The 21164-nt window shown below is 46.8% G+C and overlaps 1 protein-coding gene across 1 annotated transcript in view; it reads left to right on the top strand.

Annotated features, from left to right (window-relative positions):
• hk1 (hexokinase 1) overlaps nucleotides 1-15860 on the top strand; it is a 122489-nt gene extending 106629 nt beyond the window's left edge. Inside the window, exons 14-18 of the mRNA XM_068052394.1 lie at nucleotides 8056-8155; nucleotides 11633-11816; nucleotides 12270-12425; nucleotides 12519-12752; nucleotides 15005-15860. Coding sequence (XP_067908495.1) covers nucleotides 8056-8155; nucleotides 11633-11816; nucleotides 12270-12425; nucleotides 12519-12752; nucleotides 15005-15146 — 816 coding nt within the window. The 3' untranslated portion in view covers nucleotides 15147-15860. The remainder of the gene's footprint in view (nucleotides 1-8055; nucleotides 8156-11632; nucleotides 11817-12269; nucleotides 12426-12518; nucleotides 12753-15004) is intronic.
• Nucleotides 15861-21164: the final 5304 nt, after the last annotated feature.

Raw genomic sequence — 21164 nt, 5'->3', positions numbered from 1 at the left:
CTATTAGTGTGGTTAAACCTTTATTATCTTTTATCTCTATCCATATGGATTCTATTGTTGTCTTACTGATAGCTGTCACTTTTTTCTACTGCTATGTTATCCCTAATGAGTATGGCTCCTCCACTTCCCCTTTTTCCCTCTCTATCTTTTCTAAATATGTTATACCCTGCAATGTTTAATTCCCAGTTCTGATTTTTCTGTAACCATGTCTCAGTTATCCCTACTATGTCTGGTTCCTTCCAACGCATGATTGCCTCCAGCTCCCATTTTATTACGGACTCTGTGTGCATTGCTATACAGACTTTTTAAACTCATTTTTAATAGGATTTCCTCTCACTTTTTATGTTTAACCATCTTTTCAGACTCCTGTTCTATAACTCGACGTATTCCCTTGCCATCAATGTCCTCGCTTACTTTAATTTTTCCTGTGCTCTCCTTCCCTGTTTTATTTACATTTAGGCTGCTTACATTTCTTGTAGCTCCTCCCGCCATCTTACCAGTTTAAAGCCTATGCCATCTCTGTATTTACCCTTTTCACCACAGCACAGTCCCATTCCAATTCAGCTGGAGCCTGACACATCGATACAGCTCCTTCATGTCCTTGAACTGGTGTCAGTGTCCTATGAAAAGGAATCCCTCTTTCCCACACTGTCCTGTAGCCACGTGTTAATTCTCCTGGTGTGTCTGCTGCGATGCCAATTTGCACGTGGTTCACCCAATAATCCAGGCATTATTACCCTCGAGATCCTGCTTTTTAATTTAGAGCCTAACTCCTGATACTATTTCAGCAGGATCTTCTCCCTGTTCCTACCTATGTTGTTTGTTCCAACATGGACCATGACAACTGGATTTATCACCTCCCTTTCCAAGTTCCTGTCCAGCTGCCATGAGATATCCCTTACCTTGGCCCCCTGTAGACAGTACACCTTTTGGGATTCTCATTCATGGCTGCAGAGGACACTAACTATCCCCATAATTATAGAGTCTGCTATAACTACCACGTTTTTATTCTGCTCTTCCCCAACTTAGAGAGTCTCCTGAGCCATGGTGCCTTGGTCTGCATTGTGGCTGGCCTCCATGCAGTCTTTCTCCTTGTCATCACAGGTAGCTAGTACATCCTACCTGTTGGACAGGACCAGTGTCTGCGGGACCTCCTTCTCAACCTCTCCTAAATCCCTGCTACCCGGCTCCCTAATAGTCACACCCTCACTGTCCAGAAATTCCTCCTCCTCCTTTATGTGTCGGAGCTCTCCAACTCACACTCCAGCTCAATGACTCTGAGCTAGAGAGTTCGAGATGGAGACATCTACTGCATATGTGCTTGCTTGGAACAGTCTTGCCGCCCACAAACTCCCACATTCTGCAGTCCAGACACAAAACCTGCTCTGCCATATTTTAGGCTAACCAAGTTCCTTGTATGTATGGACCAAAATGGTACTTACAATTCTAGAGCACTTTGGGGAGCTTTTCTATGTTAAAGGCGCTATATGAAGGCAAATTGTTGTTTATTGGTCTGCCACTGCCAGAAGTAATTTGAAGTAGGGCAGTTTTCAATTAATTGTGAAGGCTGTCTTTGTATCTTATAGTGCCAGGTTGGACATTAAAGAAAGTAAAGTAAAAACCAGGCCCTCCATTTTCCAGTTTCCCACTTTGAGCAGTTGCAATACATGATGGGGACAAATGTAAAGCCTTTTGACAAGTTCAGAAGTTACTGAGCAGAACCAATGAAAATGTACTTGTTTTGGAAGGGATGGGATAAATGTAAGTATTGCTGTGGTTCCATTTAATCTGCTATAACCATCAGTTGGTAACTTAGTTTGAGATGCATGGTCTGTCAGTAAAGTGTTCCCAACATCAGTGCTGTGATTTCCCACTCGGACAGAATCCCAGTGTAAACAATGCAGTTGAACTTCACATCCACTTCATGGCTGCACTCCTCATTCAACCTCAAAATTAGCAGCTTTAAGATAGCTAGACTGTAAATGCTCCTTAATTAAACCTGGCTCATTGCTCTCCCCTCATCAGGTAGATGTAAATCCAATGTAGCCACCTACCCCATGGGTTCCGTCATCAGCTGTTGCAGATTTTTGAGATACTTTTCACTGAATTCCCACTTGCACACAGATTGTGCTCATTGTATATCCAATTGATGAACACACTGCAACCACTTTCATATGAAACATTTACATCCTTTTATGTTAAAATCAAAATGTTGGAAATCTGAAATAAAAACAGAAAATGCTAGAAATAAAGTGATACACAACCTGGATTTTCTCATTCCAGATGTTGATCGACCTGGTGTGTATTTCCAGAACTTTCTGCTTTTATTCCTGTTTAAGATTGTTAAGAACATTCAGGTCTTTAAAAGGTAGAAGTTATTAAAGATGTTTAATACAGGAAAAACTAATTCTGAATCACCACTAGCATTTTCCAAAAGTGTCACTCCCACACTACTACTAATTTTCAAGGCTGCATTTGCTGACAACACAACCACTAGGTGGCGCAGTACTTGCACATTAGGCTCTTCAACTGGAACATCAGTGTCTGCGACGTTCAGGCAGCTGCCAGGATTAAAGATGGCGCTGCTCAATTTATCACAGGAAATGCTTATGGATGGTTCATTCTAGCAAACTAACCGTACATTAAGTTGGATGGAAGCCCAATAATATGGTACTATGTAGTTATAGGATACTAACTGTAATTCTCAGATCCATTTAATATTCCAGTAATCCTATTAAATACAAAAGGAATTTTATGATTGAATTCCCATTGCAAGATAGTGAATTGTCACCCCAATTGATGGTAAAAAAAAATCAGGCAGAGTATAAAATGAGCTGCCAATTCGTTATTGTGATTCGTTTATATGACTGACCAGGACTGATTTCACCCAAACGCAGCTACTAGCTCCCACCCAACTGGCCGCTCTCCCACCTCAGCAACTCGCTCGCCCCCGCTCTCTCCAGACCTCGCTGCTCCCCTCCCACTCCCACCAAGTTTCCCACTTGTTTCCCTGCTCTCCAGCCGCTTACTCTCCGCTTCCCGGACCCCCACCCACCCCCCCCACAGCCGCTAGCTCTGAGCCGCACTACTTCCCTCCTCTCAGCTACTCACTCCCACGGTTCATCAGTCTCCACGCGTCGCTCGAAGAAGCAAGGCAGGCCGCAAGGGGTGAAGTAGAAGCATGTGGCGATGACGTCATCCCACGCACGCACCACTTAGTCCTGGCAAGATGTAGCTCAGCATGTGCACAACTTGGCGCACTCTGATGATGTCAGCGGGCCTTGTCAGGAATCACTTTGAATTTTTAGTTGCTTTTTAAGGCTGTTAGCAATATAAATAATGCTGACTTTTCTGGCAAACTGCAGGAGAAACCATTTGCTTTTTTAAACCTTCCAATGTAGGGAGAAGGAGGATTCATTATCTCCCTACTTTCACCCACCTCATGCCGTGCCCAATGTCCTGACTCTTTCACCACACACTGTTCCAATGGATAGTGCGCTGGACTCCATCTTGACAATGCGGTTTGCACGCACACACCTACTGATCACTGGCAACATGGAGACAGGCAGGTCATGTCATCACTCAGTGTATGATACTGATTTGACATTGGTGCTGCCATTTTTGAACTTCACATTCCAGCCTATGGCCTATCTTAACCTCGCAGAGCTGAACATGACATTAAACAGCATTCAGGAACTCCCACCAGTGTTATTTAAAGGGACCATGAACTGCTCACAGGTTAATTGCTGGATTATTTCTTCAGGCTACTGGTACAATTGTGTGAGTTGTTCGAGCTTTCCTATGTTTGGTTAAAATTTGAATTGTCTACAGGGAGTGGTCTGGCTCGTGCTGAAGTACTTTCCTGTTCATTTAAAAGCTTGTGCTGAAACAAGTTGTTTCCAGATGCGGGTGGCCTGGTCGGCCTTCCTCTGGGAATTGAGCATGACTGGGAAAATGAAGAGAGGTCACACAGGGCAGGACAAGCACCAGAGGGGGGGAGGGGGAGAAGGGCTCTCAGGAGGAGGCCATGTCTACCAAGTTTTTAGGGAGCAATTTTTGTACCTCAGCTTCAGCAAGGACCAATGCTTGATACATCTTTGCTTTACAAAAGAGGTCATGACTGAAATGTGCCAACTGCTGCAGCCATAATTACAGCCTCAAAACAGGACAAGGGCAGCATTGGATGGCCATGGCTGAATAGCTGTTAGTGTACGCAAGGTGTGGATGCCAGGCTTGCAACAGTACTAAGTGTGTGAAGGTGAAGTAAAGCATATGAATTGAAGGGTTGAATACTGATAAAAATTGTTTGTAGGTGGGTGATGGAGTTGTAGTGGATGAAGCTAGTGTTGTAGTTGGTAAGCTGTGGCCTTTGAAGACGAACTCACTGACATTGGTAACACGTGCGAGATCGTTAAAGTTCTTCCTGCACTGCATCAATGGTCTTGGAACAATCCTCCTGGCATTGACCTCTACTGCTACTTCCCAGTCCTCCTGAGCATCTGTTTGGAAGGCATCCTGCCACCGACTGAATAAAGTATATCATTCTTCTCCACGGTATTACGAAAGTGCTTCCATTATTTTTAATATTTTAATTTTTTTGAGAGCTTGTGTTAAAACTGAAAAGATTCCATGGGTGTTTTTTTTTGCCAAGCTCAATGACAGGACAAGATGTTGTTAGAAAGCCACCTGTGCTGGAGGCCACCTGTGATTTGGGCTCAGAAATCAGCAGAACCCTTGGTGACCTGGGGGAAAATGGTTACAGAGAAGTCACATGTCAGGAGGTCGACTCGCTGTTTGGGGTTTGAACATTGTTTTCAGTTTTAGTTGTGATGTGAACTGTTTGAAGACAGTTGGTGTTTTCCTGACGAGGAAAAAGAAACCACCCAAGTCACGTCCTTCTCTACCTTTCTGGAGAAATCCTGTCAGGATCCAGTGTGGGAAAAAAAATCCCTGGTGCCATATAGCTCCCGAGGAGCTGAAAAAAATCCTGTAATTCAAGTGTGCTGGCGGAAACACCTTGATGCCACATTTCTCCTAGATAACCTACTAGAATAATTCTCAACATCTCCAGAACGGACTGCTTCTGAAATAATCCCAGTGACCCATCTCCATATACCCGGATGCCAGACCAAAAAAAGGGACAACTGACTTCCTTCCATATCTTTCTTTCTTCGTCAAGAATTAGCAAGTATTTGGCCGAAGTAGTTTTTTTTTGTAACAGACCTCTGCAGAGTGAATTTCTAGATTTTTTTCCAGTATGTGTGTGAGTGTAGTTGGGGAATTTTTAAAAAGGGAACTTTCATATTTTAATCAGTGTGTTAATGCTTTGCTTCATTACTGGTTGAGCCTTGTTTTATAATAAACTGATAATTTTGTTGTTTATTGAAGAAACCTGGTTGGTGTATTTTATTCTGGGATAAAGAGTAGAGTATATGATTGGCTGTACTGGTAACTGAGTAAACATTTAAATATATGTTGTGACCTGTGGAGAAGTGGAACTAGAAAAGCTAGTGCGCGCCTCCCGCCTCAGTTGTAACAACGTCTAGCACCAAGACTTCCAGTGCAATGTCTGAAAACCTTGGTGCTCACTATCTCGCATGTTCAGCCATTGTTCAAAGTATCACAGCCCAGATTCACTTTTCAAAAAACCACACCTTGCAGACACAATGCACCTCCCCTTTAAGAGATGCAGATTGCCTTTAAATAGAGCTAGGTACTTGCGATATTGAACAGTGCGCATAGCATTGGCTGCTTACAGCTATCATATGGAACAGCAGGCAGCACAAATTTAACGTGTTGCCTGCAGTACAGCGCAATGAACTGCGATCCCCACTTCTGTTTCCAAGGTTAGTCAATTTAATCCTCACAGACTTTAAAATGTTTTGTCATCCTGGAATATCAGTAAAAGTCATTTCTAGCTTAAAGTTTTGCTTTGGTGCTATGTAATTGGTCATTACTGCCATGCTTATGTAAAACCTTTCTCACCAGTCATATTCCAGAGTACAGCTGTCATGACTGCTCGTACTCCATCACACACCTGTGAAAGTAACCTTTGTAACTAGAAACCACCGACATGTAGATATTAGGTGAGGACAGGATGGGGCCTGGCTACCACATCCTCTATGCTCAAAAAGCCTGTGAACACTCATCAGGCTGACACGGGGTGAATGACTGGATAGTTATCCAGATACCAGAGGGCCGTCAGCACTAATGAACCATGCTCCAGTCTGAGGCAGTGTCATCAAGAAAGCAGGTGGGAAAATTTGGGAAAATGGACAAAACAGATGCTTCTCATTGTAAAGTTAGGAACAAATGGGAATATTCATTTCTTCTATCTGTGGGTTGTTGTAAAATTAATTGGAAATCCTCTGTTGAATCAGGTTTCATTCTGAAAATTTCTGGATGGTTTTTTTGCCTTGATATATTTTCCAGTTAAATTGTTAAGTAGCCTTTCTCCGCAATGCAATTCTTGAAGATTCAGGTGAGGGTGTGAAATCAAGCAGCTAGTTAGAGTGGGAAGCCTGCGGAGCATGAATGCGATCACCCCTCCAGCCACATTTTTTCTCTAACCCTCTCTAAAGACATTGGCCCGTGGGTGCTGCTAGCACAGGAACGGACCTGTGGGTGCCAGTACCACTGGTGCTGGTTACCCTCTGATAACCCACTCATGGTCTTTTTAGTGTGAGAGGCAGGACACTGGCTGTTATTTGAGCACAGAGAAATCAGAGCCACACACAAACGTGCACTTTTCAACAAGGGTTGCTTGTTAGCAATCAGAAGTTGGATCCTCCATCACTCCCTTGGACACTGAGGACAGTTATATTGCAAACTGCACTGCTTGAAATTGACACAAACCAGAATCAAGCCTGGCCCTTCAGGGTCTTTATGATTCAGCATTTAGTTTTCTACATTACAGCAGTGACCACACTTTATTGGCTGTGAAGCATGTGGTCATGGAAAGTGCTTTATAAATACAAGTTCTTTCTTCCGTCCTTGTAGTCCATGCTCCAAATATCCCCCCAAAAGGTCGAGGAAGTTCGAAGGGACATTTTAATCATCCTAACACATTTCCCTTTGTCATATTTTCTTACCTTTAGTTACTGTAATGCAGTTTTCAATTCTCTTAGCCCTAAGGTGCACAGTGTTCCAGGGGCTCCCTTGTGAGACCCCATGGTCTGCAGCTTTCATCCTTGTTAATGGGGTGAGGGTCAGGCACTACTAAGATTTAAAAAGAAATGTAGAGCCATCTTCAGGGGTCCAGGCTCTGACCTGGATTCCCAGTGCGGCCACTCACACTTGCCTGGAGACCATATCACCCCTCAGAGATACGCCAGGTCTGTTCTCTCACCCTGCCCTCAGCCAGGCTCCCACCAACACATGAGGTCAAAGCAGTATTTCACAAATCAGATTGGAGCCTGGCATATTTGCAATGTGTGAAAGGCTGATTTTATCTGGAACAAACCATCCCTTTCAGAACATTTGTTGAAGTTATAATCTGCAGATATTCCAGCCAGGACAGCTCAGAGTCAATAACTTCCATCTAATTGATGCAGAAAGAATAACAAGTGCTTGAGGCTGTTACATAGGCACTGGAGTGGGTCAAGTCTGTTACATAGGCACTGGAGTGGGTCAAGTCTGTTACACCCTGTTGATTAGATTAGATTAGATTAGAGATACAGCACTGAAACAGGCCCTTCGGCCCACCGAGTCTGTGCCGACCATCAACCACCCATTTATACTAATCCTACACTAATCCCATATTCCTACCAAACATCCCCACCTGTCCCTATATTTCCCTACCACCTACCTATACTAGTGACAATTTATAATGGCCAATTTACCTATCAACCAGCAAGTCTTTTGGCTTGTGGGAGGAAACCGGAGCACCCGGAGAAAACCCACGCAGACACAGGGAGAACTTGCAAACTCCACACAGGAGGCAGTACCCGGAATCGAACCCGGGTCCCTGGAGCTGTGAGGCTGCGGTGCTAACCACTGCGCCACTGTGCCGCCCCTAACAAAATGTCTTTTTGTTTTTTTAAATATTCCTACTAGGAGTTTGAACTTGATGTTGTATCGATTGTGAATGACACAGTTGGGACCATGATGACATGTGCATATGAAGATCCACATTGTGAAGTTGGTATGATTGTGGGTGAGTAACCTGCTGTGAACCTTCTGACCCCTGCAACATTTAGCTGGTTTACAATCTATGCATGATGAAAACTTAGAAGTAGTTCTAAAACCATGGATTAAATGTTAAGATTTAGCACCCACAGTATGGAGCTATGCTCAATGACAGAGCAAATAGGTTTATTGAGCATGGACATTTGTAACCAGTTATTTGTCTGGCTGACTTTTGGTCATTAATATTAATACTAGAAAATTAGGAGGACTGCCAATTTGGGCCCATTGTGAATGATTCTACATCAGGCACACTCAGCTCTAAAGCATATTAGTGTTGCAGTTATGGGGCTCATTTTTTAATTGTGTTTCTAATGGTGAGCCTCATCTGCCGGGAGCACACACTGTACACGAGTTTTCAACCAATTAATAGTTGGAAAATCATTGCCAGCCCACACCCAAACTTCTGTTATCCCCATCATCAGCAGAGCAAAATCAAAAATGACCCTATGTAGTCCACAAACATTCAAATTTGTGATGCTAAATGAGATGGAGGTCCAGTTTTGTCAAGAGGGAGTAAATGTAGAAGTAACACAGGACATGCCTATTAACACCAGATCTGAGTGTCCTATATCACACAAGCATTGAATAATTCAGATTTAGCATTATTCACAGATTGCCTATAAACTTGTATCACTCCTGTACCTTTAAGTGCATTTGTTCACTCAGATCGGACTTGACTCAAGAGTAGCAATCACGCCTCAGGGTCAGAAAGCTGCAGGTTCAAATTCCATTTCAAAAATTCTTCCTTGAAATCCAAGCTGGCAGTCCAGTTCAGTAGTGAAGAAGTGATGCAATGTCAGAGGTGCTGTCATTCGGATGAGACATTAAACCGAGCCCTGTCTGCCATCTCAGGTGGCTGTAAAAGATCACATGACACTATTTTGAAGAAGAGCAGGGGAGTTATTCTTGGTGTCCTGGCCAATATTTATCCCTCAATCAACATCACAAAAACAGATTATCTGGTCATTATCACATTGCTGTTGGGAGATCTTGCTGTGCACAAATTGGCTGCAACATTTCCCACATTACAAGAGTGAAAGAGTGACTGCGCTCATCAATACTTCATTGGCTGTAAAGCGCTTTGGGCGTCCGGTGGTTGTGAAAGGTGCTATATAAATGCAAGTTTTTCTTTTTAGAAGATCTCACTACTGCATGTGGGAACTTGCTGCTGCATTTCCTATATTACAATAGTGACTACGTTTCAAAGGTACTTCATTGGCTGTAAAGCACTTTGGTACATCTTGAGGTCATGTTAGACACTATATAAATGCAACGTTGCAGATGGAGTGATAACACTAGCCCTGATTTTCTGATCTAGGATCCCTGCGGTGTACCTCTCTACTGCAGCTAGCCATATAGGCTGGGATATTCTTCAGAGCTGCACCCGCTCTGCTGCTGTTACTTCACCAGAACTGTGAAGGAAACCACATGAGCATAAACGGTGTGTCCACCACACTTCCAGCAAAGTATTGCCAGTGGACCTGGTCATAATCTCCAAACCCTGTTACCCATAAGGGAAGATATGCCTGCAAGTATCTTGGGACTTGTTGATTTCTTCCAGCCAAATAACTTGACATGGGATTTGACACCAGATGACAGAATCATACAGTACAGAAGGAGGCCATTCATCCATCATGTCTGTGCTGGCTCACTGGTAGAGCTATCTAATTAATTCCACTCCCGCACGCTTTCCCCATTGCCTTACTTTTTTTTTCTCTTTTCAACTATTTATCCAATTGCCTTTTGTAAGTTATTATTGAATCTGCTTCCACCAACTTTCCAGGGAGTGCATTCCAGATCACACCTCACTGCATAAAAAAACCCTCATTTCACCCCTCAGCTTTTTTGCCAATTAATTAAATCTGTGCTTTCTGCCTACTGGCCTACTGCCATTGGAAGCAGTTTCCTTCTATCAACTGTATCAAACCTCCTCATAATTTTGGACACCTCTATTAAATCTCCCTTAACCTTCTTAGAGCCAAGGAAAACACTCCCAGATTCTCTCTCTCGACATAATTTGTAAATTTATCTGCCCTGCGGATCCAGATTATTGTTTAACAAATGAATTCAGCGTAGTTTCACCATTTACTGATCTGATTTAAAGATGATCATGATCAATCAGCTTGCTGGCACAGGCACATTTTGCTAATTGGGAGTTATTTTAAAACAAAATTCCAGTTCTTGTCCCTTCCTCTCCTGAAGGTACTGAGTCACTGTGGGGTCAGTCCCATGGGGACCAACAGCATCCCTGGTACCTCCAACACTACTTGATGACTTGACAGAATGAATTTCAGATCATTGCCAAAAGAACAACAGGAGAGGTTAGGAGAAATACTTTTACACAGGGGGTTATTAGGGCATGGAATGCAGGACTAACAGTGGTGAAGCAGAATCCAGAATACCTTTTAAAAGTAAAATTAATATGTATTTGAAAAAAGAAAAAGGATCTGAGGAAAGGGTAGGAGAATGGGACTAAGTGGAGTTCTACCCAGTCCAGGGCGCTGACCCAGCACTGTAACCAGTCTTATCTCTTTCTTTCAGGGTGTGATCCACCCCACCTGCTCAACATCCAGAATATGTGACTGGAGTGAACTCAGTCTCCTGAAACTCAGCCAGTACTGCTGCCCTGGCCCCTCTGCTAGCAGCCAGGCCTACTCTGACCATCAGCCAGCCAGGCCTGCAAACAAATTGTCAGTCACAAGAGCTTGGGACCCTAACTGCCACCCCCTTCCCAAGCCCCCCAAGATCGCTGCACTAAGCAGCTCCTTATCCTCACTCATTTGTCTGCTGTGCTATAATAATGCCTCACATCTTCCCAACCAAACACCTACAACCATTTCCTCAACTTCATCATCAAGTACAGCCTTGTCACCTCAGAAGTTTAAATCACTAAGGGTTTACACATTGCTTTGCTTGCTTCTAAACTCCACCACCTTCACCCTTTTCCTCAGGAAAAAGCTGCCCCTAATCATCTCTCCAACAGACTTTCTAGAACCCTCTGCCTTACTACCTACAATTCAAAATCCTCCTATAACTCAGCTCTTCAACCTTAGTGTCAGTAACTCCCAACTGCCAATTGGCTGCCATGTGAACAGTGACTATACTTCAGAGGTATTTCATTAGCTGTAAAACGTTTTGAGACACCCTGAAGTTGCGAAAGGTGCTGTATAAATTCTTTCTTTTCAGTTATGCTGGGAGTCCATTTGGCTCCCTGAAGTACCTCATGATGTTTACTACATTAAAGACATTACATGAACACAAGTTGTTCTTATTTCTAAATATTTGCCTGCTAAATGGTTTTATGTTCTGTTAATTCAAGGTGGAACTCCGCGAGTGAATTGCAGCATTTTTTTAGATTTATTTTATATTTTATTTTAATTTGAAAACACAAGGCTCATAATATTTAGATGCAGTCTTTAATGTTGATGTCACTGTTTCTGCACAGGGACTGGCAGCAATACCTGTTACATGGAAGAGGCGCGAAACACAGAGACTGTGGAGGGAGATGAGGGGCTCATGTGTGTGAACATGGAGTGGGGAGCTTTTGGTGACAATGGATGCCTTGATGATATCAGGACGGAGTACGACAACAATGTGGATGATCTGTCGTTAAACCAAGGGAAACAAAAGTGGGTTGATACAATGCAGAGTTGATGCACAATCTGAATCATTTTAACTGGATTGGGGTTATGGTATAGTTGGGCAGTGACAGCTTGGAAACCTGGATGCTTCACCTTTGGCTGCGCTCATTTAACATTTGGGAAATCTTGCACTAAGGTCAGCCGTGGAGGCATAAGGTCAGCGTTGGGAACCAAAAGTAGGCCAATGTTTTCAGTCAGCCATGAATACTGGTGAGGTTCTGATGCTGAATTAACAAGCTCAATATGTAATTCTGTGTTTTGTGCAGTCAGCACTAAGTGCAAGGCTTTATAATGCCAACTTGCTTTTGTGGAGTAGATTTTAATATTTATTGGGATGTAAACAGAAATACAACGTTTGTACAATAATTGGAATATGGGGAGGCCTTAAATGGAAAGTGTTGCACAAACAGTTAAAGATTCTTTTTGTATCTGTCACCACAGATATGAAAAAATGATCAGTGGGATGTATCTGGGTGAGATTGTTCGAAATGTAGTCATCGATTTCACCAGACGAGGATTCCTGTTCAGAGGGCAGATCTCAGAGAGACTAAAGACGAGAAGCATCTTTGAAACAAAGTTTCTGTCCCAGATAGAAAGGTATGCGGTGGTTTTTTTTTAAGATGACTCATCCAGTTTGGCTATGCTAATATTCATGGCTGACTTCCCATTTTGTTCTCTGTTTGTGAACAGTGACCGCCTGGCTCTGCTGCAGGTCCGTGCAATCCTTCAGCAGCTTGGCCTGGACAGCACTTGTGATGACAGTATCATTGTTAAGGAGGTGTGCGGTGTTGTTTCCAAGAGAGCGGCCCAGCTCTGTGGTGCAGGAATGGCTGCTGTTGTCGACAAAATAAGGGAGAACCGGGGGTTGGATCACCTGGAGATCACTGTCGGTGTTGATGGAACCCTCTACAAGCTCCACCCACAGTAAGTGTTTTAACTTTGTAAAACAATTTTGTGCTGGTGCCTGTGCTGTGGAAATGGAACACTTTTCATTTCAGGCACCCAATCAAGCATTCTAAGGTCGAAGAGTACAACCAGTTATGGAGTAAGGCTCCCTCTATGTTTCCCCATCAATTTGCCTGAGTAAAGTGCCCATTAGTGAACCAATGTGCCATTTGTTCCATTTCACATCACAACCACCTTGAGGTCTGTCTGAGTAACATTGACACTTAGTGACAAACTTGGCGTCTTTATTTGTTTAGTGGGATGTGGGCATAGCTGGCAAGGCCATCATGTGTTGCCCATCACTAATTACCCTTGAGAAGGTGGTGAACTGCTGCAGTCCATCTGGTGTGGCTACACCCATCTGCAGTGAAGAAGGGAGTTCCAGGATTTTGACCCAGCGACAGTGAAGGAATGGCGATATAGTTCCAAGTCAGGATTGTTTATGGCTTGGAGGGGAACTTGCAGGTGGTGGTTATCCCAGGTGTTTGCTGCCCTTGTCCTTCTAGGTGGAAGAGTGCAGGTTTGGAAGGTCCTGTCGAAGGAGGTGTGGTGAATTGCGGCAATGTATCTTGTATATGGTGCACACTGTTGCTACTGTGCATCGATGGTGAAGAGTGAATGTTTTTTACGATGGTGGATGGGTGCCAATCAAGCGGGCTGCTTTGTCCTAGATGGTGTTCTGTACAGTGGACATATATTCTCTCGGAACCGGACTAAGATTGTCCAAACTGATTCCACATAGGGTTTAACCTTGTTTAAAATAAGAGTGCAATATTAGCCTAAAAATCACATTTACAATCAAAAATTATTGGATAAATTGTTATTTGCCATTTAGGAATTTAAAAGTTTTACTTTTCATTATAACTAAGTTCCAAATGAAAAGAACTGAAAGAGAGAGACCCTGACATCGCTGATCTTAACACCCTGAGTGAGCCAGTTTGTGGGGCATTGGTAAGAGGAGAAAGGAGCTGTGAGTGGGCCACTGGTTCTAGTGATGTCAGAGCAGGATGGGAGCATTGTTCCTGAGTCAGGGGATGGTAGGAAGTTAATATTCAATCACGTGAAAGTGGCATCAAATTGCCTATGTGTCATTTTCCTCGGCTCATGTCAGCCGAGGGTCCTATCTAAGAAACAAGACCATAAGCATGGCTTTAAGAGTTGCCTGATTGTCTAAAAGAAGTAGTAATTCCAAGGAACAGTTACAGTTTTGAAGTCACCAAGAAGTGAATAACCATTACCAAAATGTTTCCCCGCAGTTGACCTTGGCTGTGTGCATTGTTCTAGCAGGCAGCTTGGAGCTCATCGCAATGGGGCATTCCTTGCACTGGCTCATTTCTTGTATAGAATTTAGGAAGGCCTCCATGCAGAGGAGGGCTTGAAGTGAATTTAAGAAAAGTTTAATTTTTTATTCAAGAACATTAACCAATCACGTTGCTGTTGGTTTCTTGGCCACAGCTACACTTTGCCTGCCACATGGTGTACACTGGGAGTGCTGTATAAATAGGTGTACACCAATAGTGTTCTGTAAGCAGCTGTTCCCATGGGCAAGTTGAAGGTAATTCCATGCAGATTTTAGGGAATCGTGCTGGCTGGAGCACATATCAGAAAATGACAGGTGCTGCTCATGATTAAAATGAATGGATGGGGCCAGAGGAAGAAGAATCTGAGTGAACAAAGCACAAATACAAAGACTATTTCAGGTTAACAACAAAGCTGCAGACGAGTGCACCAAATTTGCATTGCACAGTGGAAGTGAGGCCACTCTCTGTTGCTTAGAAGTCCAATGCAGCACTATACAGGCCAAATAATCTCAGATCTGACTGGGTTCATGCTATGCTGAGTGATGTCAGTCAGGCCTGCAGCACCCTGGGATGGAAGAAGTAGAGCAATAACTCATGAACCATTCCCAGCCAATGCCCTGAACCTTTGTTCCAATTCTGTGCTGTGCCCATGTTCTCCTTTCAATCTGGAGTGGGTTTGTTTAACTCCTGGGCTGTAATCCTTAGCATACTGACAATATTTTCAGTCACTAATTAATTGTAGAGCTATGTGCCTTGGTTATTGATGATGTGTGGTATGGGACTGGGATTGGAAAATGGGATTAGAATAGGTAGGTGCTTGATGGCCGGCACAGACACGATGGGCCGAAGGGCCTGTTTCTGTGTTGTATGGCTCTAGCCAGAATACATGACCAAACAATGACACAGATGTTGTTTCTTTTTCCTTAACAGTTTTTCAAAGATCATGCATAAAACAGTAAAGGAACTGGCCCCAAAATGTGATGTGACGTTCCTGTTATCAGAAGATGGTAGTGGAAAAGGAGCTGCTCTTATTACTGCTGTGGCATGTAGACTTCGTGAATCTGGGCAGTAAGATGCCTCATGGACAGCACCATCTCCTGAGACAGGGGTAGTATTGCATATTCCCTGCACTTTTCTTTTTAAACAGCTGTGGCTCCATCGTCATAGTTGAGGTTTTCAGAGTGTGTTCTGCTGAGCACTGCATAGATAAACATGCAAAAGAACTTCCGTATGAAATGCCAAAAAGAGCAGCAGCTACACACACGTTAATTTGAGGCTGCTGGATTTGCAAAAGTCCCAATTTCAAATTACTGTGCTCTGTATCAGTTCCGGTTTTGTGCTTATTGTCACCCAAATATACTCGCTTTTAAATTGTCTGTTCACTGATTTTTCCTAAGGCTATTGAAGTGGATAGAACTGGAATTGAGCTCCACCTAGCCTGCTTTGTTGTAGCTGTGCAACATTCTAAGCAACAAAGATATTCTGATTTACTTCCCTGTTATATAATTTTGTGAAGTATTGTGCCGTGTCTTAACAATATATATTTGGTAACTTAAAGTTCCCCTGAGAGATGAAAGCAGTTGTTGCAATCTGAAAAGCATTTCCAGGAAAAATAAGTTGAACGTTGTATTACACATTGCTGTCACCTCTTGTAGACAAGTATGTTGAGATCTGTGTAAAATGCATGCCTTACTCATGTAGCAGAATCTTTAATTTTATACACTCTGGTAGAAGCGCACATGTTTTAAAGTGACATTGTGAATACATTAAAGTTGATCTAATGTGACTTCTTTAGGAGAACCTTATTGAGTAGATTTACAAAGCTGCTTAACACTGAGGGAGCTAACTGACAGTGGAGATGCGAATGGGGGCTCAGGGGAGAGATGGCAACATATTGGGGATTGGACACAGTTATATTGGGACTTACACAGCACTATAATGAAGCTCTCAGAGATGTAATAGGGTTTACACAACTGTGGATTTCTCAACAATTGATGTACTTGACAATCTGGAAGAGCCGATTTTATTTGATAGCCTCAATACAAAGGATCTTCTCAATTTTAACAAAGTGTTAATGAAGGACTGGACAGACTGCGATGAAAGTGATGTCGAAGCTTAAGCCTGTTCACTTAGATGCTGAACTTTCGGGGATGCTAACTGAAGCAGGTAAGATCATAGTGAAAGCATGCACGACAGGATGGAGTTTCAGTAAACAGCAGTGCACAAGGGAGTCGAGAATTTCCAAGGAGCTGCCAATACCGCTTATTGATCTTCAGCATCCAATGAGAGATCGCCTCTAACGGAGCTCTGAGCAAGGAATGCAATCGCACTTCTTGTAACTCCACTCATTAAGCTTTTAATTATAATGGAAATAGAATTGTCAGTTTGGCTTTCGCCTCTGAGTCAGATGGTTGTAGGATCAAGGCCCATGTCAGTGCAGTTCTGGGGAATGAGGTCTTGGGGGTGGGGGGGGGGTGATGGGGGAGAGAGAGAGACTGAAGAATGGGGGAGTTTGTGGAGACAGTTTGGAAAATGGGAGTTTTGGGAAGAGAGGGAGATGAAGTTCAGGGGAGAGAGCATAACGGTGATGATGATTATGGGAAATCGGGAGGAAGGGAAGTGGGGCTCTGGAAGCAGAATGGAGACTGGGGAATGGGGATTGGGGGTTCAGGGAGTGATGGAAACTGGGGAATGGGGGCTCGGGGAGAGATGAAGACTGGGGAATGGGAGCTCGGGGAGAGATAGGGAATGGGGGCTCGGGGGAGATGGAGACTGGGAATGGGGGCTCGGGGGAGATGGAGACTGGGAATGGGGGCTCGGGGAGAGATGGAGACGGGAATGGGGGCTCGGGGGAGATGGAGACTGGGAAATGGGGGCTCAGAGAACAAAGGAGACTGAGGAATTGGGCTCGCGGAGAAATGGCGACTGGGGAATGGGGGCTCGCGGAGAGATAGAGACTGGGGAATGGGGGCTCGGGGAGAGAATATGACTTTGGAATGGGGGCTCGGGGAGTAATGGGGAATGGGGGCTCAGGGAGAGTGATGCGATCTGGGGTGCGAGGCTGGGGGAGAGATGGAGTCTGGGGAGTTGGGACTCGGGGAGAGAGATGAAGTCTGGGGAATGGGGGCTCGCGGTGAGATGGGGGCTGGGGAGAGATGACTTTGGAATGGGGGCTTGGAGAATAATGGGGAATGGGGGCTCAGGGAGAGAGATGGGAGCTGGGGAATGAGGCTCGGGGGGGGAAGATGGAGACAGGGGAATTGGGGCTCGGAGAGAGATGGAGTCTGGGGAATGGGGGCTCGAGGTGCGATGGAGACTGGGGAATTGGGCGCTTGGGGAGAGATGGAGACAGGGGAATGGAGCTCGAGGAGATATGAAGACTGGGGGCTTGGGGGAGATGGGGAGCTCAGGGAGAGATGGAGACTGGGAAATGGCGCAGGGAATGATGGAGACTGGAGAATGGGGCTCGGGAAGAAATGGAGACTGGAGAATGGGGACTCTGTAATAGCTGGGGAATGGGGGCTTGGGGAATGATGGAGACTGGGGAATGGGGGCTCGGAGAGAGATGGAGACTGGGGAATGGGGGCTTGGGAAGAGATGGGGAATGGGGGCTCGCGGAGAGATGAAGACTGGAGAATGGGGGCTCGGGGAGAGATGGAGACTGGAGAATGGGGGCTCGGGGAGAGATGGAGACTGGAGAATGGGGGCTCGGGGAGAGATGGAGACTGGGGAATGGGGGCTCGGGGGAGAGATGGAGACTGGGGAATGGGGGCTCGGGGGAGAGATGGAGACTGGGAAATGGGGGCTCGGGGAGCAAGATGGAGACTTAAGGAGAGATAGGAAGCTCAGGGAGAGATAGAGACAGGGGAATAGAGCTCGAGGAGATATGGAGACTTGGGCCTTGGAGGAAATGGGGAGCTCACGGAGAGATGGAGACTGGGAATTGGGGGCGCAGAGAATGATGGAGATTGGAGAATGGGGGCTCGGGGAGAGATGGAGACTGGAGAATGGGGGCTCGGGTAATAATGGGAAATGGGGGCTCATGGAGAGATGGAGACTGGGGGATGGGGCTCAGAATAATGGTGAATGGGGGCTCAGGGAAAGTGATGGGATCTGGGGAGACATGGTGACTGGGGAATGGGGGCTCGGGGAGAGAAGGGGAATGGGGGCTCAGGGAATAATGGTGAATGGGGGCTCGGGGAGAGAGATGGGATCTGGAGAATCGGCTCGGGGAGAGATGGAGACTGGGGAATGGGGGCTCGGGCAGAGATGGAGACTGGGGAATGGGGCTCGGGGAGAGATGGAGACTGGGGAATGGGGCTCGGGGAGAGATGGAGACTGGGGAATGGGGCTCGGGGAGAGATGGAGACTGGGGAATGGGGCTCGGGGAGCGTTGGAGACTGGGGAATGGGGCTCGGGGAGCGATGGAGACTGGGAATGGGGCTCGGGCAGAGATGGAGACTGGGGAATGGGGCTCGGGGAGAGATGGAGACTGGGGAATGGGAGTCGAGGAATGATCGAGACTGGGGAATGGGGGGGCTTGAGGGAGATGGGGAATGGGGGCTCAGAACAGATGGAGACTAGGGAATGGGTGCTCGGTGGAGATGGCGACTGTGGAATTGGCGCTCGTGGGATTTGGAGACTGGGAAATGGGGGCTCGTGGAATGCTGAGACTGCATCTCTCTCCACTGAGGAAGAGTGGGTATAGGACAGTGGGCAATGGACAGCGAGAATGGGCAGTGGACATGAGGAGTGGGCAGTGGAGACGTGTAGTCGAGGATCTGGCAGTCGAGACAAGTAGCGGGCAGTGGTGACGAGAAGAGGGCAGCGGAGAGTGGGCAGTGGCGGTGGGTGTCTGGGCAGTGGAGATGAGGAGGGGGCAGCTGGGAGCGGGGAGTGGGCAGTGGAAATGAGTAGGCAGTGGGGACAAGGAGTGGGCAGTGGAGACAAGGAGTGGGCAGTGGAGAACACGAGTGGGCATTGGAAGCGAGGGGCTGGATTTTACCTTCGGCAGATGGGAATTCACCACCACATAAAAGTCGGTGACAAGCCCGCTTCCGCCTAGCCCAGGGATCCGTCCCACATTTCACGGGTCCCCGGGCTTTAATTATCCTGAGGCGGGACTTACACCAGATTGAGGGAGGAGGTCCCACCTCAGTGAGCTGCCAGCCAATCAGTGGGCCGGCAGTCCCAGAAGCGCCACCGGGAGCGGTGGCCACTGCTCGGACTGCAGCCCAGATGGAGCCATGAGTGAAGGTAAGTTGGGCATGCCTCACCAGGGAGATTGGTCCTTCCCTGGCGAGGCTGGAGTGGTTGAGGGCAGGGGTCATCTTGGATCCCCGGGGTGGGTTGGGAGGCGGGGCAACACTCAGTCAGGCACCCTGTGACCGACTGCCATGTTCCCCTGCCCCCCACCTCGCCACCCAGCGATAGTTTCTGGCCTTTCATGTCCCCAGCATGCCTGCATGCCACGGGTAAAATACCCATGGAGGCGGCCGAGGGCCCTTAAGTGGCTGTTAAGTGGCCACTTACGGGCCTTGGGTGGGCCGTTTCCCCCTGCCTCCAGCCAACGTAAAGTTGACAGGACACGGGAGTGGGGCGGGTAGGCCTCCCGCTCAATTTTACGCTGCCCCGCCACCCCAGGCCACCATTCAACCTGCTGGGGTGGTGTAAAATTCAGCCGGAGGAGTGGGCAGTGTAGAGCGGCAAATGGGCAGTGGAGACGGGGAGTGGGCCGTGGAGATTAGGAGTGGACAGTTGAGACGAGTAGGCAGTGGGGAGTGGACAGTGGAGATGAGGAGTGGACAGTGGAGGCAAGGAGTGGGCAGTGGAGATGACAAGTGGGCAGTAGAGAAAAGGAGTGGGCACTGGAGACAAGGATTGGGCAGTGGAGATGAGTGGGCAGTTGAGATCAGGAGTGTGCAGTGGATTGAGGAGTGGGCAGTGGAAAGGACAAGTGGGCACTGGAGTTGAGTGGGCAGTGGCGATGAGATGTGGGCAGCGGAGAATGGGGAGAGGGCAGTGGAGAGGAGAAGTGGGCAATTGAGATCAGGAGTGGGCAGTGGAGAGGTGTAGTCAGTGGAGTTGAGGAGTTGCAGTGGAGACGAGAAGTGGACAGTTGAAGGTGGGAAGTGGGCACTGGAGTCGAGTGGGCAGTGGAGATGAGTAATGGGTAGTGGAGAGCGGGAAGTGGGCAGTAGAAACAAGGAGTGGCAGTGGAGATGAGGACTGGACAGTGGAGAGCGGGGACTGTGCAGTTGAGACGAGGAGTGGGCAGTGAAGAGGACAACTGGGGAGTGGAAATGAGGAGTGGGCAGTGGACTCGAGGAGTGGGCAGTGGACTCGAGGAGTGGGCAATGGAGACGAGGAGTGGGCAGTGGAGATGGGGAGTGGGCAGTGGAGAGAGGGGAGTGGGCAGTTGAGACGAGGAGTAGGCAGTGGAGAGGACAGGTGGGCAGTGGAGAGTGGGAAATGGACAGTGGAGATGAGGAGTGGGCAGTAGAGAGTATGAGTGGGCAGTGGAGATAAAAAGTGGAGATGAGGAACGGGCAGTGGGGAGCGTGGAGTGGGCATTGGAGACAAGAAGTGGGCAGTGGAGACAAGGTGCAGGCAGTGGTGATGAGGACTGGGCAGTGATGAGCGGGCAGTGAAGACAAAGAGTGGTCAGTTGAGATCAGGAGTGGTCAGTGGGGAGGAGTGGACAGTGGAGTCGAGGTGTAGGCAGTGGAGATGAGGTGTAGGCAGCAGAGAGCGGGGAGAGGGCAGTGGAGAGCCGGGAGTGGGCAGTGGAGAGCGGGGAGTGGGCAGTGGAGATGAGGAGTGGGCAGTGGAGATGAGGAGTGGGCAGTGGAGATGAGGAGTGGACAGTGGAGAAGAGGACTGGGCAGTGGAGAAAAGGAGTTGGCAGTGGCGAGCAGGGAGTGGGCACTGTAGACGAGGTGTAGGCAGTGGAGACAAGGAATCGGCAGTGGCGAGCAGGAAGTGGGCACTGTAGACGAGGAGTAGGCAGTGGAGACGAGTGGGCAGTGGAGAGCAGGGAGCGGGCAGTGGGGATGAGTGGGCAGTGGGGAGTGAGCAGTGGGAAGCGGGG

This window comes from Heterodontus francisci, chromosome 20 (assembly GCF_036365525.1).
Source record: "Heterodontus francisci isolate sHetFra1 chromosome 20, sHetFra1.hap1, whole genome shotgun sequence".
Lineage (NCBI taxonomy): Eukaryota > Metazoa > Chordata > Chondrichthyes > Heterodontiformes > Heterodontidae > Heterodontus > Heterodontus francisci.
The sequence above is the reverse complement of the archived record's forward strand: the minus strand, read 5'-3'. Positions and strand labels throughout refer to the sequence as shown.